Source organism: Malurus melanocephalus, unplaced genomic scaffold (assembly GCF_030028575.1).
Source record: "Malurus melanocephalus ecotype Western Australia unplaced genomic scaffold, MMel_1.1 scaffold_588, whole genome shotgun sequence".
NCBI lineage: Eukaryota > Metazoa > Chordata > Aves > Passeriformes > Maluridae > Malurus > Malurus melanocephalus.
The window spans coordinates 307904-332551 of NW_026623820.1; the positions used below are offsets into that span (position 1 = coordinate 307904).

General features: G+C 43.8%; 1 protein-coding gene across 24 annotated transcripts in view; it reads left to right on the top strand.

The window, feature by feature from the left end:
* Positions 1–24648, top strand: part of MAPK8IP3 (mitogen-activated protein kinase 8 interacting protein 3) — a 66935-nt gene that overhangs the window by 38976 nt on the left and 3311 nt on the right. For 6 of the 24 annotated variants that reach the window (XM_057382802.1, XM_057382803.1, XM_057382804.1 and 3 more), the window contains 23 exons: positions 133–144; positions 1747–1764; positions 4057–4114; positions 5067–5219; positions 6544–6625; positions 8381–8511; positions 9101–9157; positions 9628–9798; positions 11218–11344; positions 12128–12223; positions 13434–13595; positions 14544–14709; positions 15123–15308; positions 15908–16091; positions 16845–16964; positions 17233–17313; positions 17990–18057; positions 19150–19298; positions 20132–20303; positions 20404–20517; positions 21907–21945; positions 23516–23695; positions 23923–24066. In XM_057382802.1, coding sequence (XP_057238785.1) covers positions 133–144; positions 1747–1764; positions 4057–4114; positions 5067–5219; positions 6544–6625; positions 8381–8511; positions 9101–9157; positions 9628–9798; positions 11218–11344; positions 12128–12223; positions 13434–13595; positions 14544–14709; positions 15123–15308; positions 15908–16091; positions 16845–16964; positions 17233–17313; positions 17990–18057; positions 19150–19298; positions 20132–20303; positions 20404–20517; positions 21907–21945; positions 23516–23695; positions 23923–24066 — 2670 coding nt within the window. Of the gene's footprint in view, positions 1–132; positions 145–1746; positions 1765–4056; positions 4115–5066; positions 5220–6543; positions 6626–8359; positions 8512–9100; positions 9158–9627; positions 9799–11217; positions 11345–12127; positions 12224–13433; positions 13596–14543; positions 14710–15122; positions 15309–15907; positions 16092–16844; positions 16965–17232; positions 17314–17989; positions 18058–19149; positions 19299–20131; positions 20304–20403; positions 20518–21906; positions 21946–23515; positions 23696–23922; positions 24067–24648 lie in introns of all 24 variants that reach the window. The other 18 variants (XM_057382783.1, XM_057382785.1, XM_057382788.1 and 15 more) reach the window with 13 other exon arrangements.

The following is a 24648-nucleotide window of genomic DNA, read 5'->3' on the forward strand; positions in this document are numbered from 1 at the left end:
CATTAAAATGGCTGAATCATTGTTAATTTTTTTTGAACAAAATTTTGATTTTATTGGTTTCAGTCACTGATTGATCCTTTTTCACTTCCTTTTTCCCTTGTCTCTCTGTGCTTCGCTGGACATGACGCATAGGGGAGTTCTCAGGTGTGTATCTCCTGCTCAGTTCTTTTTTCTGGTTGAGGTCGGATGATGTGGTATACACGTGTGATACTCCCCTGCTCTTGTCCAAGCACGGTTGGCTTTGCAGACTTCTCCCACCTTGCCTTGCTTGGTTGCCTCACACTGGGGGATCCCTGCAGCAGGAGGTCCCTGCTCTGCTCACGCCCCTGCTGCCTTTCAACCCGCTTTCCTTGTGTGGCTGTGGGCAGGTTTGCTCCACASTGTCACACTGGCCTGCCACTCTAGGGCTTGGAGCTCAAAGAGCATTTTTTTCTGCCAAGGAGGGTACTTGTAGCGGAGGTCGGGTGGCACAGACTGAGTGAGGGTCTGACTGTCCTCTCTGCAGCCTGTGCTGTGAGGAGTCCCTCCATGTGCCGGTGGCTGTGGGGGGTTACCTGGGGTGAATCAACCCCTTTTGGATATTGTGTTAGTGACATTAAAGACACTTTCGTGATGGGTTAGAGTGGCAAAGCCTCTGTCTTTGGTGGAAACTTTGGCTTTCTGGCAGGAGTTGGGTGATGGCTCTGCCCTTTGTTGGGAGAAGCTGCTTGCTGCCCTAGGGCCATGCTCTGCCATCAGGTTTGCACCTGCTTGTAAAGTACACTTGGGCCCTGAGGCAATTTCAGTTGAAATCACGGGGATCTCTCCTGATTACAGTGCAAACTAAGTGAAGTTTGCCCTGTAGGTAAAGGTGGTGACCTGGCAGCTKCGATAGTGTGATGCGCCAGTAAGCTCTGCCACATCTCTGTGCCCAGCACTGCTTGGGGCTCTGTGATTATACCAAGAAAGGGATGGCATCATCCCTTCTTTTCATTCAAACTGGTTTTACTGTAAGCCACAGTTTTTGTGGACATTTCTCAGAACTGTCCTCCCACCGAAGTTGGATTGGAGTTCATTGCAGTGTGGAGGTGGATTTGGGCCTTTTTTGGCCAGATGGGAGCTTTTGTTTTTCCCCCTGCTGATGTCCTTCCCTCACCATTCATAATGTCTGTTGACCTGCCTTTGTTGCAGTGATGGGAAACTCAAGGGTGTATCATACAGGGATATGAYGAAGGGAAAATAAAGATGATGAAAGAAGAAGATGAGGTCATCTCAAGCTTATACTGACATCTTTTGWGATAGAACAAGCGGTGATAGTTTTAAACAAAAAGAGGGAAGATTTAGATTAAATATAAGCAAAATTTTTTTGGAATTAGGGTGGAGCCCTGCACAGAGAAGCTGTGGCTGCTTCATCCGTGGGAGCATTCAAGGCCAGATTGGATGGGGCCTGGAGAAATGTGGTCTAGTGGGAGGTGTCCTTGCCYATGGCAAGGGCCTGGAACTGAGTGAGCTTTAAAGGCCATTTTCAACCCAAATACTCTRTTATGCTCTAAGGTGAAGTTCCTGTTAGGTCAGGCTGCAGCAGAACAAGGTAACTTTCTTACCAAGCATCASGTATGCTGGCCCCACACACTGTACACGTGCTGATGAGTTGCTCTGTTTGCTGTTTACAGACTGGTACTTAATGGCTGCTTTTTTTCTCTTCCTTTCTTCCCCTTTGTCCCCATCTCTTTCTGTTCCCTTTCTCGTGTGGGATGGCTCTCATAGTACGGGATGATTTCTTTGGTAAGGCAAAGGCCTTTTTTWAAAATTMATTTTATTTTCTTTTTAATGTGCATTTTTTTTCTACATTCCTTCCATTCACTTATCATCCCTCCATATGTCTTGCATCACGTTGGTTTCGTTTTTTTGTGGTGGTGGCAGCACCTGTCCAAGAAGCAGGATGCAGCTGCTCTGTAGAGGCAGTTTGGGGATTCATCTGTTGCACTGTAGAGTTGATTATCCTTCACACTGTTTGCCTGGCAGTGGGAGGAAGATGATGTAGGATGAGCTCTGTTGGACAGGGCTCTGCCCAGACCTCTCCTCCTTTTGCTCCATGCCAGAGAGGGTTGAAGAGGTCTCCTTATAATCTTCCCACACTGAGAGTTTTCTTACCATGAACRGTGTCTCTGTCCCATTACAGCCTGTGAAAGATGGTCTCATAGTGCCCATTCCATGGCTCTGGGAGGCTTCATTTTGTTCTTTATTGGCAGAAGAGCCTTTCAGACCTCTAGGTGGTTACCACCTTGGGCTGTCACTGCATCACATACAAGTAAGGCAGAAGCTGTGGTGAAGGRTACTGACGGGATACTGTGTGGCTTTTAGTTCTGTCATGAGAGCTCACCCTCTTCCCCAGAATTCCTTTCTCTCCCAAAAACAGCTGCAGAGAGGAATGTATGACTCAAGAATGTGAAGGCAAAAGATCTAATCAAAGAAATATATGGATGAGCTTTTCCCTGTGTGTTCCTCATGCCCTTTAATGTCCTTGTGCCAATTTAATGTCTTACAAACTAAATATTTATTTGGTTATTTGTAGGATCACTAAAAAGAGCAAGAARATAATTTAATAAACAGAAAACTTGTGGGTTTTCCAACCTACATGYGGCGTGTTACCAAAAAAAAGGGCTACAGATCCTTCACCTTACCAACCCAAAATACACTGTACTTTGCACTGCARTTAGTGTTTCCCACTTTTGTGCTGCTGGAATATTTTTTGACACACATTGCCTGAAACATCAAAGTGATAAATTATCTGTCTACTAATTTTTCAAAAGTTCTTTGAAAATGCTGCTTCTTACTCATTCCTGCTGGGAATTTGCTTTTGTCATAAATTCATCCCATTTAACTGTGGGAAGAGGATCTGTATGTTGGAGTGTTGTGGTGTGTTCTCACTTCTTATGTGCTCTAACTTCCTCTCACTTCCATTTAATTCAAGTTTATGTTGTTTTTATTTTCTTGCAAATACTACTTAATCAGCAAATGACGTATCATGAAAACTGTTGATGTCTTTGCTGTGAAGGAAGAGAGTTCAGAGGGCAGGACAAATACTGATGTGAGAGGAGTCTCTTCAAGCTCTGGGATGCATCACCATCTCTGTGGTGAGATAAGAGCTGCCCTCCTCATCATTGTCCTCCAAAAGGGAGAGACCTCTGCCTTCAGCTCTCAGGTGGCCTCTGTTCCTCACTATGAGACAGAGGCTGACCCTKGGACTCAGCAAGTCCCTGGCAGCAGGAAACAACCCAGATGTGCTTGTGATCCCTAAATTTCATCTGTTATACAAAATACTGAATTTGACCTTCACCCTTAACCCCGGATGTGTCAATGCTTTTGTAASATCACAGCTGTACGTGGATGCCCAAGTGCAAGAGCAGCGTCTGCTGTAGGTGTTGAGTGGGTCTGAAGTGGTAGAACTGAGACTTCACATTTTAAATGTCTGTGAGAAAGCTATTAAAGCTAGATAGAGCAAGGGACAATCTGCAGTCCTATTAGAATTGCATTAGCCGTAGATCARTAATGGGAAGCCTTTCATGTGCATAAAATTGTTCACAACCATGATCCCAAATCATGTGAACAGAAAATCTGGCTTACACTAAAAAAGGAAGTAAATCACTAGTATGCAGATCAGGACAGCAACTTGGACAGTGTTATGCTATCCTCAGTGAAAAACACATAAACTCTACCTTCTTTCTCTGTGAGTAATGATAAACAATGTTTGTGACAGCTCATGGCTGAACCAGGAGTTACTGCCTTGACTTCCCTGATTGGTATCAGTGAAACACTCCCCTCTGTCCCTCTCAAAGAGGTCTGTGAAGGTTGGGATGAGAAGCTAGGTCTGAATTTTACACACACACACACGGGTGTCTTTGCTGGTGCTGTTTGGTTATTCAGGTAGAGACACTCCACTCTTCACAGAGGACACAGGAATTTAGGGAAGCCTAACAAAAGTGATTTCTTTTTCTTGAGCATGAGTCAGGTGGTGCTACAAAAGCTGAATGTTTCTAGGAGAGCAGGTGAAAACTGCCTGGCATTTCTTTTCAGGAATGGGCAAAGAAGTGGGCAATCTGCTGTTGGAGAACTCGCAGCTGCTGGAGACCAAGTAAGGAACTGTTGCGTGCTATGACCTATGTGCCTGGTTATAAATGAGATGTCACTTCTCAGTGTGTAGGAGTAGGTCTTAGCCAGACTCCTGCCTCACTTGTTTATCTGATTGGTTGTCTTGAAAACTTGTTCCTGCACTTGTAGAAGAAAAATTCCTCTCCTGAGCTGTTTCTCCAGGCACCTGGGTGAAGCATGTGCTGGTAGGGTCTGATGCCATCTGAGATAAATTCCAAGCCTTAAATTAACTTCAGAGGGAATCCATGTGTTGGTTCGGAGCCCCTGTTGGTGATAGGAAATTTTTATTTGCTACATTTGTTGTTAGAAAAGAAAATTTTGTCACTATTGAGAAGAGTTCTCAAATATTATTCTCTATTTGTGGYTGATAGAGGAGAAGCAAACAATGTAATGAAGTTGTTTTTTGAGAAAAGCTGGCAAACCAGCTATTAAAGCAGAGGGGYGAGGAAGGGGAGGGCAGAGTACTCCCAGGGGAGAGCTGGAGAATTTACTGTGATGGGAAGCTGCTGATTTTATAATTTTATAATGTTTTGGAGCTGATTAGAAATGTGTATTTCTGTTGCCATCATTTACAATTATCCACAGTTACAGATGACAGCAGTGCTGAAAAGTGTGCTTCAGACTTTTGTTCTGTCAGAAATAGATAGGTTGCTCTACACCYATCTTGTGCAGTGTTCTGCCATCTTCCAAAGGAGAGGTTGGTTTATTAGTCAGGATACAGGAATGGACCAATCTCATCCTGAACAATTACAGTGATTTCTGTGTTCTTCTTTAGCTTCTTCTTCACAAAGTTTTATTTCCCATGATGGACTGAATTGTTAAATGCACTTATTTCAACTCTTCTTCTAGTGTCTGTGACTTTAGCTAAAGRTCTCTTTTATGGACAGCTGCTAGTTTTGGGCATTTTTGCTTATTGTCCCTTTCACACCTTTAAGAAATGCTTTGAACATTGTGAAGAATGATTTGATTGCCAAGGTGGACCAGTTGTCTGGGGAGCAGGAAGTGCTGAAGGGAGAACTGGAAGCAACAAAGCAGGCCAAAGCCAAAATAGAAACCAGAGTCAAGGAGCTGGAGGAGGAACTAAAGAGGTAAGTGATTACTCTCCTGCCTCAAGGAGCTGGGAGTAAAGAGTGGTAAACCCAYCTCCTCTGTTTCTTTTACTCTGTTTCACTCACGGGATTAGCATTGGCATTCAAAGGTACCTTAGAGAACACAACAAGACAGGATTAGGATTCTGCAGCAGCAACTGCAAAACCAGGCTCCCTGGACTGAAGTATTAAGGTTTTAAATTTGCAGTTAAARGCCAACCAACCAMCAMCAACAAAAAAACTATCCAAAGAAATGAATTTCAAAACCAACAGTTTTGAAAGACACTGCCAAGAGCTTTATCCTCCTCGCAGCCAGGATAGCTCTGAGAGAAGTGAATGCTCTGAATTACTGAAAGASTGTTGCACAAACAATATTTAAATGCCTGTATTGGTAATTGTTTAGTGCTCATGTTAAGAGTGAGAAGAGGCAGAAGAGATTTTCAAGTCTGATACAGGAAGATGCCAGTTGTTTTCGTCTCAAACTAGAGAAACTAAAGCCTGATTGCCCAGCAAAGCCTGGGATGGTTTCACATCCATGTACCCAAAGCTGCCTCCTGGAGCTAAGCGCAGAGCAGTTCCATTGTGGCTGGCCGTGCATGACTGCAGGAGCTCAGGGGAGAGGACATGACTTGTTCTCCAGCTGAAATCTAGAAGATTCTGTAGTCTGAGCTCAGGATCACCAGTAATAATGCAGACTGGTCTCTTTRTTGTTTAGAATGTCTGAAATGAAAAGTAGATTTGGAAGCAGAGAGCKTTGTTTTAAATGGCTTTTGTAATGCCCCATAAAGTAGGAGTTTAAAGAAATTAAAAGCACTCAAATACTTTCAGTATTTTTTATCAGGGTTTGGTGTTCTTTACCATTTAGGCAAACTGTTCTTCACATTAGGGGCTTTTTTCACTGTATTGAATCACAAAGAATGAGAGAATCTTACTGAAACCAGAAGCAGCCCAGAAGAAGCATTTAAGCCAGCATTTTCCCTGTTGAGAATGACTCTGTTCTCATCAAGTATTTGAACATCAAATACTTGAATGTAGATGCTGGTTCAGAAATAGAAACTGGCTGGATTCTTCCAGTGGTCAGTATTTTGGTGCTCACAACAAATGTTTGAAAAAGTGGGGKGAGGTCGGTGAAACTGCTCAGAGTAATATGCTGTAAAAGGGAGGGAAATATCAGAGAAGCTTCTCAGAATTTTTGCACTTGGTACACATGGTTTGAGATGGCTCTCTTGTGATGATTGCAGCCAGACTTCCCATAGCTGGTTCTCTTCCCAGAGCCAGCCATGGTGTCACTTGCTATTTTGATCCCTTTCTTCCTGTTTCCTAGAGTGAAATCTGAAGCAATTGTTGCCCGACGAGAGCCCAAAGAGGAGGTGGAGGATGTAAGCAGCTATCTCTGTACAGAATTGGTATATGACATTACTAAAATGCCTGCGGGGAAAGGGGGTTGATTTACTTACTTACATTGCTTCATATATACAAGTCCTGACTGATGTGCCTTTGTTAGCAATGAGGGCAAGGCTGGTGAATGGGTTGTGGCTGATGAGCATGAAATCTCTTCATACAGCTTTAAAACCAGAATCTGGCACTGACGAGAAGCCCTCAGTGTACTCAGGCACTGCCACTGTGCAGGATGTAGTTTCTGCAGCTGGGTGATGGAGCACTGCCCTGCTCAACACCATCCTAATTTAGAATTGAAGTCTGGTGTGCAGTGAGACTTCTCTCAAGGTGTTATGACTGCCGAGCTTCTCCAGAAGARCCTGTCCCAGTATTGGCAGTGAAGATGTAGCTGTGAGGACATCATGAAGTGAAATCCAGCTTACACAACCAGCTTTGCAACAGTGACTACCACCAGATCTTAGTGCTGTCTYTTTCATGTTAATTCTTTCCCATAAGCCAGTATTGCCTATTACAGAGTACAGGCAGAGAAGGCTTGTGGGCTGTTCTTCTAGGACAGCTCTTCCAACTGTTTTGCCTGGGATAGAGGCTTTTCAACAAAGACCATCTGTAATGAAAAAATTAAGGCAAATCCAGCAGTGACAAGATTTTCCTTMTAAATGTCCCTGCTAGGACAGGGAATTCAATACATTACTTGTCAGTGTTACYGTCTTCTTTCTTACCTGAGGTATCAGAGCAGGCTGAGTCTTAGCCTAAATCTCTTGACTTAATTGGAGTGAACTTGGTCTGTTGAGAATTTAGGTAGATGGGAATGTTTTCAAGTTGTGTTTATGTGCTGCTGAAGAGAGTTGGATTTGTTTTCAGTTGAACTGACAGGAGGTCTGATTCTTTTTTTAATTTAAAAAATAATTGGTAAATTCCTTTTTGTTTATACAGTTCTTGTTTTGACTGGTCATACAGATTTGATTCAAAGGGTAGGGAGGCTAGAGAGAGACTTGGTTAATTTATGCTATTCCAGCTGTCAGKAGCACTTACCAGTCAGTGTGAGCTTGGGAATTGCCACAGTCTAGCACAACCCAGTGATACCTCGTAGTAATGAGTTCCCAAAATCCTTAAAATCTTTATTTTGGGCAGATACTTTCCGCAACTTAGTCATGTTCTCATTTTCTTTCTTCAGAACAGACAAACTTTCATTAYTGTTGTTCCCAACCCAAAGCTGCCTGTGCCCTCATTGGAAAGTCAAGTTGTGTCCCCAAAGAGGAAAACGCATTTCCTCAGTTTCCTGTATCTTATCTTTGTCTATCTGTACTAATGGAATACCTTCTTCCAGTCCTCCTGAGGGGGCAGATGGCATTATGTGGTGCTCCCTGCTGCCTATGACTGGCTTTGCTAATGAATTAAAACTTTGGTTTCCAAATTTCTGGACCAGCAGACCACTGTCAATTCTTACTATTCCTTGCAGACTATCAAAGCACCTTGCTGCCAATAGTTCCACACTGTGGGGAATGTGTGTGTGAGGGCTGTGTGTCCAAATTGGTTGTGATTTTCATTCTAATTTCCATGGGTTTGCTGAATGCCCAGAGGTCAGTGGGCAGTAGTTTGGAGCTCATTGTCGAAATTAGCTCCTTATGTGGGGGAATGGGGGGGAAATCAAGCTGAACAGGAGGAATACTAACACTAATGTGTCTGTCCCCTGACTTGCCCGGTACTAACCTCAATCCCATTCCATCTTTTGTTGGCTGAAGCAGTGCTCCTCCCCTCTGCAGGACAACATTCCCATTGCCCAGCGCCGGCGCTTCACCCGTGTGGAGATGGCCCGGGTCCTGATGGAGCGCAACCAGTACAAGGAGAGGCTGATGGAGCTCCAGGAGGCTGTCAGGTGGACAGAGATGATCAGGTGAGGGTGGGTAGCTGGGTGGCATCCTTGTTTAGGACAGAACCTGGTCATGTTTTGCCTTGTGGTCAAGGCAATCCCTACCAACATAKGGTTGAGAAGTACCGGGAGTTTTTCAGACTGTACATGCTTGTCTCCTAATACCAATTCTTTCTCTCTTGTTCCTGAACCTGGCCTGCAAATCTCATGTKGCCGCCGTTGTTTGGAGACGTTGTACAGTTTGTCTTGCTCGTTTCTTGTGTGCTGATTAAGCTGGGAGAAGTTCTAGGGAGTGCTTCTAATTGATGAGTTTTAAAAGCTGTCACTTGAAGTGACTGTAATGCTGGGGTCTGTAGTTCTGTCTGTAGAGGCAGACAGTATTACAGAGAGTTGGTAAAACTGTGTTTTAACACACTTGCACTTCATGTCAGCGTTGMTACTTAAAGTAGCTGGGTGTATTTGCTTTGAAGACGAGTGCATGTCCCTTTCCCTGGTGTCTTTTAAAACACATCAGAATGAATTTTGKTTTTTTGACATGGCTTTCTTGATGGAAATGACCTGATATTTGGCAGAGATGCAGAAATTAACTTGGTTCTGCTGTGTTTGTCCACAGAGCCTCCCGTGAGCACCCATCCGTCCAGGAGAAGAAGAAATCCACCATTTGGCAGTTGTAAGTTCTTTGGTGGTTTGTGCAAGATTAAGAAGAAGGGGAGTGTTGCCATTTTCACTTTATACAGCAAGTTAGACTTTTGCATGAATGCCAGATAGCAGTGATGTTGGCTTAACTTTTTTGCCTTCAAAGTCTTCCTTTGTCCCTAGTGAAATTACAGTCAGATGTGACCATGCACATTGATTTTGTTTTACAAGTTAAAGAAGTTCATCAGTATCCTGGAATGGAAACATTCATACTCTCACAATCAGTTGTAATAAAGGGCTATTTTAGAAGTTATCAATTTCTAGAAGCTAAAACCACCTTATGCCAGTCAAACCAAGGATGTAGCTCTGGGTTGAAGCAGAGCAGTTTTTGTGATGGGCTTACAGCCTTTGATCCCAAAYCTCTTGTTTCCCCTTTTGTGTGTCTATGGTGCCTGTCTCCCCAGGCACCTTTTCTCTTACTTGTTGGCCTTTTTCTGTCCCTAGCTTCAGCCGTCTGTTCAGCTCTTCCTCCAGTCCTCCCCCAGCAAAGAGGACCTACCCGTCTGTGAATATCCACTACAAGTCTCCCACCACGGCRGGGTTCAGCCAGCGACGCAGCCATACCATGTGCCAAATCTCCTCCGGCAGCCGCACCCTTGAGTTCTTCCCAGATGAGTGAGTTGCAGGGCTCTGTGCCAAGCCAGGTCCCTCTACAGCTCTCCCAAAGAGCAGCAGTGTTTAAAAGAAGCTCTGTTCCACTTGAGAAAGTCTGTGTGATGTTAGTCTCTGTTCTCTGTGTTGTACTTCCCTGAACTTCCACTTGTCTGTTACTATATGGATGGGTTCAGCAAATSTTGTCCTGCCAAGGACAGCAGCTGTGGCTTTCCAGGCCATGATGCATCAGCTCAGCAGGGACCACTGGAGTTCAAGTGGGCCCCACTCTAGTTCTGCACTTGTATTTGCAGGCTGGAATGGAATGAAGGAGGGGTTTTGTGGTGGAGCATGATGGCAGCRTTAGGACAAAGGGATGGAATGTCTGCACAACCCTTTTGACAAGGAGTTCAAGATAAAAGTTCCCTCCACAGCACATTTAAGTTCCAAACCTTGGTTTTARTCTTAAGCATGCTAAAAATGCGCCTGTAGGTATTGCTATTATTCAATTCTTTGTGTCCCTGACATGAAGGAAGTCTCTTCCGTGCTCTACGTGASTTCACAACATATTCTACCATTGCAAAGGTTGTGTGGTTTCACATGAGCTATGTTTTTGTGGAAGGACTTTAGAGAATGTAGTGGTAAAGTAGGATAACTTCTTCAATAAAAAAGATTTGTTGTGAAGACACTRCATCTTGTAGAAGGATAAATTTAAACTTTATAGATACCCACTGCCCTTATGCTCTCTTTTCCTGTGATGACATCTCATAGACTCACATGCTATGGTGTCTGAGTGCTTTCCTGCAGTGCATTACATAATGGGGCTGTCCACTGGATTTAATTTCTCTGCTGATGTTTGCACCTCAGAATGATACTTTAAAAACCTATTGAGAGCTGGAGCTGACAAACAGCATGTGTTTATATTAAAACATGTCTAAAAGCTCACAGATCAATTTTTGGTTTAACCTTTGCCAGTGCAAAGCTGGAGTTGTTCTGTTGGAACCAGCACATTAGTGCACGTTTTCCGTATCAGCACAGAAAGCTTAACAATGGAAGAAAAATCCATAGTTGACTATAATGAGGAGGAAAAGAACTCAAAATACCTTCCTGATGGAGACACTAGATTAATAAGTTGTAACAGCTCAGCAAAAATTGGTGTGAACTCTGAGATTCATAGGTTTTAGAGAAGGATTATTCCCTTTTCTGAAGGGCCCTTGGAAGTGCACATCATGAGTGGTGATGACAATGACTTGGCCTGTCATACCGCTCCGGTGACAGATCAGAACTGGCTGTGCCTGTTCTCAACGAAGTTTTTCTCTGATTCCTTACATTCCCTAGCACGTTTGCGGTGTGTGCCCTACTCTGTTCTGGCCACACTCACTTCACCCTCAGCTCCTATCTTCAACCATCAGCTGAGATGTGACACTGTGCTTCTCTCCTCAGCGACTGCACCTCCTCAGCACGCCGYGAGCAGAAGCGGGAGCAGTACCGGCAGGTCCGGGAGCACGTGCGGAATGACGATGGGCGCTTGCAGGCCTGTGGCTGGAGCCTCCCAGCCAAGTATAAGCAGGTAGGGACCATGCTCTGAACAGGCTAAGGGGGAGGTGACTTAGTCGTTAACTAAAGATTTAGAGGTACGATGTGCCTTTTTTTTTTTGTAGAATTTTAGGCATAAGACTAAATTAATGTTCTGTATGTCTCCACTAAAGTCAACTGAGGGACATTCATCTGCATGAAAGTATTGAAACTGAAAAGTACCCTAAACCAAAAGGAATTAAACTCTTCTGTCCAGAGTCCAGGTTTTTTTACAATTGAGCATGAACATTCATTATTTCATTTATACTCTGAGAACTTCAACAGTCATTCAGTATGGAAAACAAATGCAGTTTGTGCCCACTTCTTCCATCAGTAACACAAAATCAAACAACATCAGCCTCATTTGTTGGCTTATGGCACATTGAACTGGTCAGAGAACCCTTGGAAGGGAGGAACCTGGTAGTATGGCTTAGAAGTTTCAGGTAATAGAATCAGTAAGTTTGAAAAAGATGTTTTAGATCAAGTCCAACTGTCATGATGGAAGGGAATGCTAATGTTCTGACCCTTTGCAGGGAACATCTTTTCTCTGTCAGGGCAATGTGTAGCCTCTGCTGGCCATCATTGGGGCACTGATGATTGTGAGATGGTCTCTTGAATGTTCTGCTCCTCTGCCTGTATAGACTCTGTTTTACACAAGACATGATAGGAAGCCTCAGCAGCAGCCACCTCTGGTTGATTCTGCCACACTGATTCCATCTCTCTTGCCATATCCTGGTGTTTGCAGCTTTATACTGTCTTCTGTCTTCTCTCCCCCTAGCTGAGTCCCAATGGTGGTCAGGAAGACACTCGCATGAAAAACGTCCCTGTGCCTGTGTACTGTCGCCCGCTAGTAGAGAAGGACCCAACTATGAAGGTATGGTGTTTCTGCTTACCATGCAGATTAGAAAGGGGACATGAAATGAGCAAAGAATTTGGGTCACTAAACCTGCAGCTTTTACAACAATCTGTATTTTTTTACATTATATGTTACCAATTCTATCTTCCACTTCTTTTTTTTGAATGGCRGTTTGTAGTGGATGTAGGAAAAAGTATTGTAGGACACAATTCTCATCTGGTTCTGGTTGCTAGATCCCCTGCTGCTGTCGGACATCTTTAGCTTTTTTGAGACAATTCATCAACAACAGCAATGTTTATGTTTCTAATATTTCTGCTAAGACTCCTCAGGGTGTAATGCAAACCAATATAAAAATGCATGAAAATGAGCAAGTAAAAATGCATTTAATCACTCTTTAGATTCTAYTGTTGACCAGAATTCATTGGTAACAGGCTGGTATTATCTGGAGTAGATTTTTATGAAGCCATGTCTATCAATAGTAGAATGTTTTGAGTAGAATTGCACTTGTGTATAAATGGTCATCTGTGCAGGTGGCAGACTTAGCTGCTGTAACTGGTTATTTTGAAATAGCCAGTTTGTYATTCAGAGATGATTTTTAGAAGTTATACTGATGATTAAGTTGTATGCTGTTGTTTGTTTTTTTAGAAGGTTCTAGGTGTGATTTTTAGATAATATTCTGTGCAATATCTTTCCTTTATAGKTTTGGATAAACCTAGTATTTGTTTCTGTAGTTCTGTTCCAAACATCTCTTAAAAAACTCCCTGGAAATAACTCATAGGAACTTCATAGGAAGTTAGCTGGATTTGATTTCAGAAAACTGCTTATGTGGCAGCTAAACCAGCAGACTGTTTTTTCACACTTCCAGAAACAGGGCAGCCACGGCTTCTCTGGGCAACATGTGCAAAGGCCTCACCAGCCTCACATTCTCACAGGAAACAATTTCTTTCTAATGTCTCATTTAACCTGCCCTCTGTCAATTTGAACACATTAAGCATCTGCCATGTTGTGGCTTGCTTTGCTGCAGTGATTAAAAAGCAATGATTTTTGTTGGGTACAGAGATCCTCTGTCTTACCTCCATCAAATCAGATATCTTGTAGTAGATCTGGTGTTTTCAACTGAATGTTTTAGATRTTTGACATTTGACAGTTCTCCACAAAAGTGCCTAAATTCAAAGAGACCATGGAGCCTGCAGAATTCTTAGTTCAGATTCCTGCTTCTGTTTCTTAGCTGTGGTGTGCAGCTGGAGTCAATCTCTCAGGATGGAGACCTTTGGAACAGGAGCCTGGGAATGGGCAGAAACTAGATCCTGGGCGTGATCCCCTCACMTGTGATAGGGAAGTGGAAGGCGAGAACAACAAAAGTAACCATACATCTCCTGAGAAAAAAAAGGTCAGAAAATACAATGGATTTTTTTTTCCCCTGATTTTTTTTCTCATTTCATCCGTGCCATGCTCCCCCTCTCAGTACCTTTGTACTATGTCATAAAATGCTCTTGTACTTGTGGTGCAGGGCTGTGTTGCTCTGGCTCTTCTGTAACTTTCAATGTGATTTGGCAGTCATCAGTATAAAGGCAATTATGCWGTATAAAGTTTTCTAACTCCTGCTTTTGAAATGTTTGGAATTTTGAAAAAAAACCCTAATAATAAGGGCAATTAAATGCTTGRTGAGGTTGCTAGGAAGATTATATAGCCCTCATCATTGTAAATTAAAAAAAATAATAAATACATTCAGGCAAAGATTTGTAAAAAGAACAGAGTCCTTGGGTCTGCTTGGGCCTCTTGAGATTTAATCTGGTTCTAGTTTTTGGTACTCTTCGGTGATTTTCTCTTTTTTCCTATTTAAAGAACCAAGCTGTAATTTGCAGATAATAATACAATATTTTATCCTGTGTGGTTTGTAGGGTTTTTCTCSACAGCTGTCTTACACTGCTGCCATATAGTCTCCTGAGACCAGCTTGCTTAAGCTGATCAGTTGGGTGCATCCCAGACTCGTGGTGTTCTGGATGAATGAATATTCAGTGATGCATTTGTCAGACATCTCAACAGAGAAATTAGTGGCCAAATTGCTCTTACCCTAAGGAGTCAGACAGGCTCTTTGACCAGTGCTCTGGATACTAGTGCAGTAAAATGAATTGGAATCAAATTAGTAAAAACAAAAATTAAAATACAACTGATTAGACAACTTCTAAAGTATAAAATTTTCTTCTATAATTCTACTGTAGAACAAARTATATAATTTAAAATAAATTACACCATGTGTAGATGTTGCCRAACACTATCAGGCTCAGGTTGATCCATGAAGAGTACTGATCGTGCCTGTGTGTTTGCTCTCCTGAAGGTAAAGGAGCTCCATGAGATGGATGCCACGTCCAGCCGTGTCTGGATCCTCACTAGCACTCTGTCAACCAGTAAAGTGGTGATCATTGATGCCAACCAGCCTGGCACAGTGGTGGACCAGTTCACTGTCTGCAATGCTCATGTGCTCTGCATCTCCAGCATCCCTGGTGAGTGGGGCCCAGGCTGTGGTCACCTGCCCCACTGAGGAGTGACAGACRTCCTCACTTGGGCCTGTTGTGTTCTGTAACTGTTCCCCAAAATCATAACCCAGATCTTGCCTTCCTGTAAGAGCTTTGTATGGAGATCCCCTCCCTGTKCAGTGTTCAGTAAGTCATTCCTGTGGTACACAAAGGATGTTTTTTGGGACCAGGACCCTTGTCTGGTGTGGAWGGGCTCTGTACCTGCCTTGGATACTGATACTAGAGATGAGGGGATCAGCTGATGGATGCTGTGGTGCCTCCCCAGGGTGAKGAACCCCAAGGATCAAAATTTCCTGTCATTAGGGTGACCTGAGGAGTACAGCTACATCARATTAGCAGTGATGCTTGATTTACATGCAAATGTGTTTTTTGCCCTTCAGCGGCCAGTGAGAGTGACTATCCCCCAGGCGAGATCTTCCTGGAGGGAGATGTGAATGCTGAAGAGTCAGCTGGAGCAGATGGTGTCTTGGCAGGGATCACKCTGGTGGGCTGTGCAACCCGCTGCAATGTGCCACGAAGCAATTGTTCCTCGCGTGGTGACACACCTGTGCTGGACAAGGGACAGAGTAAGTTTTGGGATGTAAAACTTAGTGAAATTTCAGTTATAGCTAGTCCTGTTCTAGCTCATAGTGTTGCAGCCACATCCTCCTGTCACCAAGTTAAACATTTCAGAGGCCTCCAGGATATAGTTATTATGGTACAGGAGTAAAAAAGGCCCTTTTGGTACATTCCTTCTTAGAGCCCTCCTTTTTTCTCTGATTCACATGCTGCAGCCTGGTTGCAGGAGTCATACAGCTGAGTATTTTGGGCAGGTGAGATGTTTGCCCTGCTGCAGGTGCTGCTGTTCTGATTGCTTTGTTCCCTGAGCCTTGRGAGGCCAATTAAGCTCACATGCAAATTATACTGCTGCCTTTGCTGACTCCATACTGCAYTGGCAGCCCTGGAGCCCTTCCAATGCTATGCTATGCTAGTTACAGATTAGGCTTCACTTTAAAATGGTGTCTGTTTCCCATCCAGGCAGAAGATGCTGGATGAGCTTCTGTCTGTGGCACAGGCTCAGGGCTTGATTGARTTTGGCAAGGAAAGATTGATTAATGAATTGACAACCTGATGTCTCACCAACTCATTGTCCAGCATGTCTCTCACACTGTTCATTGTCCTCCAGGTGAGGTGGCTCCTGTCTGCAGTGGGAAGATCAACCAGTCTCAGTCTACTGAGGAGGCAACAGAGGCTACGGAGGTACCGGAGAGCAGTGCCAGCGAGGCAGAGCCATCTCAGGCCCGGCCTGGGCCYCTCACTGAGCATGTGTTCACTGACCCTGTCCCAGCCCAGGCACCGAGGCAGAACGGGTAAGTGGGCTGGGATCAGAGTAATGGTTCTGTACTGATCAGTTCTGTTTTCATAAGCTTCGTGATAAGAGAAGCAGCCTGATCTTGTGATAAAGTGTCTGACTTCTATCAGTTTTGTGCCCAAGTGGTATTACAGATGGGATGATAGGGAGTGAAAAMAAATGCAATGAAAACAGACATGGCTGAGCCTGCAACTGACTGGGTCAGCTGTTAAAATGCTAATAGTTGACCTCTCACTCTGAATTTAGACCTGTGGTTAAGGCAGATCTTCCAAAGTATGTGTATACTTCTTGTTCTTTCTGAAGGAGCTTACTGATCCGTGTCTAGAAATGATGATTGATTTATTCTAGTGGTACCTCTGATGTGCTGTAAAAGTAACCAAGAAAGCATATTAACCACTCAAAAGTTCTTAAGACAAACAAGGCTGTGATAGCCTGAAGAACAGGGTGAAAGTCTTGCCATACAGATTGTTTSTAAATGCCCATATCGTTCTAAGTTGTTTGTGTTGAAGTTGGAAATGAACAGAGAAAATATTTGTTGTGTAATAGTCCTGCTAAACAGGGTCTGTAGATTTGAAGTGCTTGCTATTTCTAAGGGGAGCAGGAAGGCAATACTGCAAATTGCAGATTTGCTATTTAAAACTACCAAAGAAAGGAAGCTATTTGTTTTTTCAAGGGCCTGGCTGTGGGCTTAGGTGGGCATTCTGTGCACTGCTGSTGTTAAATCTCTAACACTGTTCTTTTGCCTCTTCAGGGAGAATGGGCAGATGAAGATGGAGCCCAGCACAACRCTGCCAGATCAGGAGTCGACTGGGGATGCTGGGACCTGCACCAGTGCTGCCCCCACCATGTGGCTGGGAGCTCAGAATGGCTGGTGTGTCCCCCTTGGGCTGGCAGATCTCTGTGTCACCTCCCTGCTTTGGGTTCTGTTCTTCATGTCCACACACCTTTTGTTCACTGCTTGTTTCTGGAAATGGTTTTCATTCCTCATTTCATTACCCAGCTCACCATAGTCTCAGGGATTTAACCTCACTTTCTTACCTCACCTCCACTTCCCTAACAGAAGAGAAGACTGAAGCCTGGGCAGGCTGAAGGTGTGGGGCCCTGCTGCTAACCCTCCCCAATTTTGTCCTCCCTCACAGGCTTTATGTGCACTCAGCTGTGTCCAACTGGAAGAAGTGTCTGCACTCAATAAAGCTGAAGGACTCTGTACTGAGCTTGGTGTAAGTGTGTGTTCCAAGGGCTCTGGAGGAGAAGGTTCAGAGCCTAAGCAATRCTTAGGGGGGTTAGCAGCATTAGCTKCTCGAGGGGATTAGCAGCTCTTTGTCATAGACTTACAGAATCACAGAATGGTTTGGATTGGAAGGGACCTTAAAGATCCTCTTGTTTCAACTCCCTCTCATGGCCAGGGATACCTTCCACTAGATCAGGTTGCTCCAAGCCCTGTCCACATAACTGGCCTTGAACATTTCCAAGGATGTGGCAGCCACAATTTTTTATTTGCTTTCCTAAGTGCATTGTTTTGTGAGAGAAGTTTSCCAAAGTTTGTGTTATGGGAAAGCCTCATACCAACTCATTTTCCTGCTCAACTGCAGTTCTGACCCAATTCAGCAAATACAYGATTAGCAACATCAGGAGGAAATAAGTGGGGGGGAGAAAGGCAAAATTTCACTGAGAGGTAAATTGGGGGCAATTCGCTGAAATTGATGGGTCTGTATTGTGAAGGAGAAGAATTTCCTCAACAGAAAATTTACAGATGTGATGATCTTACTGCAGTGAAGGTAAATGTTAAACTGACTGGGAATTGTGGTGAGTGCATATAAAGATGGTGTGTATAGATGGCAGGAAGAGTTTCTTAGTCCCTCACTTTACAGAGTTTTTATTATTTTGTTATTTCAGGCATGTAAAAGGGAGGGTCTTGGTTGCTCTGGCAGATGGAACACTAGCCATATTCCATCGGGGAGAAGGTAAGAATCAGTGTAATAGAGAAAACAAAATTTGGCTGAAAGTGTAGCAGTGGGTTAAATGCATTTTCGAGGTGAGAAGGAAGGGTGCTGGCTGATGGAGTACAAACACAGAATTAAAACACGTAGCTATTATACACATAATGGCTATCCTAAACCATCTCAGGTGTAGTCTACCACCACTTCCTGAGCTTTTCTGTATGAAGATGTGTGTGTATGTGCTGTGTAGCACATGTGGAGTAAATGTGACAGTTTTAAGGAATATAGTTGGTGTGCAGTTGTTTGAGGTACACTTAGTAAATTCAGTTTCTGGTCTTCTTCAATGCTGTGGGTTTGTTTCCCTGTGGCTTGAGCAATTTCTTAGCTGTATTCACACCTGACAGCACATGGGAATTTGCTAACTGTCACTAACATGTGCATGTAAAGAACTTAGTTACTCATTGAGTGGCAGTTCATTCAACAAGCAGAAATACAGAGATTTCTGRGCTTTTGCAATTCATATTTTGACTCAGCCTTTGTTATGAGCACAGGCCTGACCACTGACACATGAAAATTGTTCCCATCAGAAATAAGATAAAGCTTCATGCCATAGAGGCTGCCTGTCTATGAAAGACACGGTACCTACTTGGTTAGTCAAAAATAAGAGTGAGAGAAGGGAGATCTGATTCCTTCTCCCAGATATGACACTTTGGGGGAATGGTGTAGGTCTGTGATGGGAAGAAGCCTCACCACAAGGACCGTATGGCCCACTTCCTTTTTCCTGCATAGTCTTGTTCAGCTCTCTTCCCTCTTCTCCCACTGGTTTTGTTGTGTTAGAGAAGTGTGTTCACTTCATTGCAATAAAGGATGTTTAAATTGGCCTGATTTGAGTGCTGCTGGACACCAAATTAAACTTTATTGTTACATGTTTCACTTCAAAGTGGATGGCTGTGCCCAAAGCTGGAGGAGTCATGGGAAGTCACAGACATAAGCAAACTGAGCATTTGAGTATCAGCTAAGCCTGTATACCTAGATATATGTAGAAAAGTAGAGGATCCTATTGTATGCTCATGTCACGAAGGACATAAATCTTTCCACAYTTGTTTTTCATCTCAGATGGTCAGTGGGATCTCAGTAATTACCACCTGATGGATCTTGGCCATACTCATCACTCCATACGCTGCATGGCTGTGGTCTATGATAGAGTCTGGTGTGGCTACAAGAACAAAATCCATGTTATCCAGCCAAAGACGATGCAGATTGAGGTAGGAGAGCACATACATGTCTATGCATACCCACACTTGTGTTTATTCTTACAGTTAGTCTCCTGCTGCATTGTGTGAAATACAGAACTTTTGGGTTGTCATTGCTGATTGCAAGACCAAGACTATCAGTCTGTGTCATATTATGATCTGATCTGCCAGGGGATATTTATTCCCTTCTCCCTTTGCAGAGCATAATTCTATCAGTAAGTCTGAACTGACAATTTTCTTTGCTTTTACTAGGGAATCTWTGAGGCCATATACTGTCCAAACATAGGTGTTTGCTTTACAGTGATCCATCGTGTATAATCTGAGGCTTCTCCATCTGTAGGTACTATGGCACAAAGGAAGAGTACAGTTAGCAAGCCCCCTGGATCCCAGTAAGGAAAAAACAATGTTTAGAGACTTTTGAAAGGTGAAAATCAGTACAGTGGTGTTGGTACAAATCTCAGAGTGCTTGAAATAATTCTAATCAAAAAGTGCTGGATCTGAAGTTCACATTCGTGAGCCAAGGCAGTTTGATCTTTGGAATTTATCCTGGAGTTGTGTGGGTTTTTTTTCTAAGTAAATTGAAAGCCCTTGGCTTCTAAATGTTCTTGATYATGAAGCGGACTGAAAAGACCATCAACTTTGCAAAGCTGCCATASAGCTGCTCCAGCAAAGGATTTTTTTGTGTACAGCAGTGAACTCCTGGGGTTAACTGGCATTAACACAGCTTCTCTAAGATCTTTGGAACCCAAACAAGTGATCTTAGTTGACAAAAATGGATTATATGTATATATGGAGTATATATAATGCAAACCTTTTGTGAGCTCTCAATGGTTCACCTCTTTCAGAAGTCCTTTGATGCCCATCCTCGGCGCGAGAGCCAGGTACGACAGCTGGCATGGATTGGAGATGGAGTGTGGGTTTCCATCCGCCTTGACTCCACGCTGAGGCTCTACCATGCTCACAGCCATCAACATCTGCAGGATGTCGACATTGAGCCTTACGTCAGCAAGATGCTAGGTGAGGGTCTGTTGCTTAATGAGCTAAAGGCAGAATTTGCCCAAAGCAGACCTTGCCCAAAGTCATCACTGACTCCCCAACTCTKATTCATGCTTCCTAGGCACTGGAAAGCTGGGCTTCTCCTTTGTGCGGATCACTGCCCTGCTCATTGCTGGCAACCGCCTCTGGGTGGGCACCGGGAATGGTGTTGTCATCTCCATTCCCCTGACTGAGAGTAAGTGACATTTATTGAAAGTACTCCTGCATCTCCCCTAAAAAAAAAATAAGCTTTTAGGTGTTACTTTGCAGCATGACAGATGGCTCAGGCAGGCTACTCATTTCCTGACATTTGACACCCTTTGATCATAGCCATGTTCAGGCAGAAGAGCACAGAGTATGAGCTTTGTCTAACTCTTCTTTATCAAAGAATTAAATGTTCTGTTGCCTGTACATAACCTATTTAAAACCAAACAGGTATTTGTTTCTGTCCTTTTCTGTTTAGCTGAAGCTATTTTCTCTGTGAGGGGGGCAATGACATCTCTGTCATCCATGCAGTCTTTGTAGAGCATGACTTTGACAGAGCAGACTGATGTGAGCTGATTCTGTAGCTACTGTGAAAGAGGAGAAACAAAGCTTTGGGAATTGTCSTAAGTCTCCAAAAGGAGGCCATGGGATGAGAAGTCACCAGGAGCATCTTCCTGGAAATTTCATGTTGATATAGCCATCTCAATGTCTCCATAGCAGTATTTTCCAGAAACTGGGCTTAAATTTTCCATTTATTCAAATTAGGGCTCAGCTTTATGAGTCAAGTAGAAATAGGTATCCTACACCAAATCCAGCCTGATGAGGGGACCCAGCAGTAAGAGTGAATAGGTGGTGCATCTCTGGATGTTTAGCTGAAGCTCTTACTAGTCCTGTTCTGTACCTGCCTTTCAGCATTTTATTTTGAAGGTCTTACCCAGATCACCATGGGGRAGTAAGATTTGAGGCTGATTGCAATTGCTTTCAAAAGAAAGTAGCCAAATGTGTGCTTTCTCACCAATACTCACAGGAAAGCTGAGAAACAAATACCTCTTGTATAAAATGAGCAAACCTCTTATAATCCTCCTGGAAAACAGGCTTGGGATGGTGTCCTCTGAGGGCAGTGAAGCTGGATGTGCCTGGGGCTGTCACCAGCAGGGCAGTGACACAGTCCTCTTCATGCATTGCAATTCTTGTTTCTGAGTATTGTTTCTGAGTTTCTTCCTGAAGCCTATTCTGTCTTCAGGCTGCTATCCTTGTTGTGAGTTAAACTTTTTCACTGCTGTAAACCAATTGCTTTATCTTTGTGTGTTCCTATAAAAAATGTGGTAAGCAAGAAAATATCATTAAAAATGTATCAGTGGATCCTTGTGACAAGTCACTCGCTTATCTCAGATACCACATTTGTCCCTGTAAGATAAGAGCAAAGTGAGCAAGAATAGTGTTAGTATGAACTCAAAGGAGCATCTGTGGTAGTATCTCTARGTTTTATACTATTTCTGCTGCCCCCAAATTATCTCCCAGTAATCACCTTTTTCTTCTCTCCCATCCTGCCCGTCACTTCCCATGCCCCTCTGTGTTCCCACTCTCTGCCTGTGCCTAGCTGTAGTCCTCCACCGCGGCCAGCTCCTTGGGCTCCGGGGTAAGTCCACTGCCTCCTCTCCTCAGCTGTCTTTCCTTTTGTACCATTTCCCTATGTAGTCACTCCCCCACCCTTGCATTCTGCCASTCAATTTCTCCCCATCCATTTTTCCTCATCATTCTTTCGTTTTAATTTGCATTGGAGAAAAGCAACCAGAGACAGTCATGTAAATATCCTCATTTCCCATGGCTATGAACAATTTTTTCCATCTCATTGTTGATCCTTCTGGTTTTTTGTACTAAAAATAATTATTCTTCAACAGCTATTCATTTACTGTGGTAGGCCAGTTTGAGATGGGGACTGGAGAGGTTCGTTCAGTCAAAAGTGGGAAGCAGGAGTAGAGTCTGGTGCTTGGTCATCCTTGGTTTTCCAAGGCTGCTTCTTTCATCAGTTTCAGGCCAATGGCAGCAGGTGCTATGGCACCTGCCAGCTCTAAGTCATCAAACAAGATGTTGAACCTGAGGGGACTTGATAAACATTAARAATTGTTTGGGTTTGTGCCAGTTAAGGCAGGGTCTTAGTTCAAATTCATGCCTTTCCTGGGTCAGAAATTAGAGGGGTTTTTTTTCTCACTCAGACATTCATGTGGCTGTACAGATGCAYTACCAAACATGTGTCTGTCTCCTCCTTTTAAAGCATCCGATATTAGTTGTAATAAAAAGCCAGATATTGTACACACACTGATTCTCATTCTTCAATTGAAGTATCTGTTCTTGTCCCACCATCTTGGCTTGAGCCTGATAGGGAAAAGTCACTTTTCTCCAAGCCATTTAACTGAAATTCAGCCCAAATTAAAACACAGAACTGCAGATAATTAATGAAGCAATCAACCTCTCYCACGGAAAAGTGAAAGCTGTCTGATTTAATATTGTTCCTGTTGTACTGATGTGGCTGTGTGCAGAAGGAAAGCATCTCCCACCCTGAGCTCTGAGCATTGGTCTCTTGTTTGGTGAGTGGAAATGGTCACATTCTATGAGTCTGGTTATGAAGAATGGAGGCCTCTGAGTCCTCCTTGGAAGCTGTGGATAGTAAACATCAGAAAGATGTTCATTGCTGGAGTAGCTGACAATCTGGTGTCGTGGTTAAATSATGAAATGAGAAAGGATCTCATTCCACTTCTTATGATGGTTTTAAGTGGGCCGAGAGGTCTTCACCAGACCCAGAGACTGCTTTCAGCAGCATGTGTGCTCATGACAAGGCATGAGCAAAGGACTTGACTTGGAAATWGAGCAATGTCACTAATCCAGAGCAGTAATTTTCCTCCAGGTGCCCTCTGGGGACAGTGTGCCCTTTGGATACCCTGCCAGGTACAAAAGACCAAGGTTGATCCTAGGACAGCAGGTTATATCTCACTGCTGGTAATACCAGTCTAGCTTGCCCCAATGTAAAAGAGAGRGACTGTATAATCTGGTGTGGTCTCCTCCATCACATCATTCATGCAAGACCTTTAAAGAGATCTGTACCTTTAAAGGTSTTCCTCCACAGCTCATGAGTTTTCTCTTTGATCAAGTCCCTTCTGTAAAGGGGACTCAAAGCTATCACTGATGGTGTTCSTTCCTACTGTCCCCAGCCAACAAGACTTCACCAACCTCTGGAGAGGGTAGTCGTTCTGGTGGGGTCATCCATGTGTATGGTGATGACAACAGTGACAAGTCTGCCAGCAGCTTCATTCCCTATTGCTCCATGGCTCAGGCACAGCTCTGCTTCCATGGCCACCGTGATGCTGTCAAATTCTTCGTCTCTGTGCCTGGTAAGGATGTGCAAAGCCCTYCCTCAGCAGGGTCTGGTCCCTCTCTCCTTTTTGTAGCAGGAGCTGGAGCTGGTCTGCAGCAGACCAGGGTCCGGCCCATGGCTGGCACTTCTTGTGGTTCACACATCTGTGTTTAAAGTGGAGTGACTGCCAGATTTGACTAGCAGAAGGAATTGGTCTGCTTGATGTGTTTGTGTGTGTGTGACAGCACCTCTGTCCTCTCCCAGGCAATGTCCTTGCGACCCTGAACGGGAGTGTGTTGGACAGCCCTTCAGAGAACCCCAGCACAGCAGCCACTGAGACSGAGGGTCAGAAGCTGAAGAATGTCCTGGTGCTGAGTGGAGGAGAAGGGTACATTGATTTCCGGATTGGTGAGTGCCCTTGGCGGAGGCATCTGGAAAGGGAGTGGGTGCATAGCTGTGGTCATGGAGCGAGGCATCAGTGTTGTGGTGAGCCAAACAGAAAAGCCCTGCGATGTTACTCCTGCACCTGGCTGTGAGGGCAGATAAAGATTTTCCTTGCACTGCACAAGGCTGTCAACCTGTGCCTTTTGGCTGCAGYGCTACATGGCTGTACTGATGCCTACAAAATCGAGAAACAAAAACAACACATTTTTGAGACAATATTGATAYAGGCAGTAATATAAAAAGTTCTTTAATTGGAGACTTCCAGGTGCAATATGGCAAAATGCACACGTGATACAGGACTTCCACACTTTTATAAGTTCAACAAATCAGCATATTTAACAAATATTGTCCAATTAGAAGAGCAGTTGGTTAGGTAATTTTCCCCAGGTTCTGCCCCACTGGAGTTGGTCCAAGTGCTTCTTTGCCCCACATTTATTACATCTATGATACATGGTAAAAAGCAAGATGTCCTTGGCTAAARAGGCAAGACTAAATAGTATTTCAGGAATGTGTTGACGGTTAGCTTACTGTTCTAAAATGTAGGGG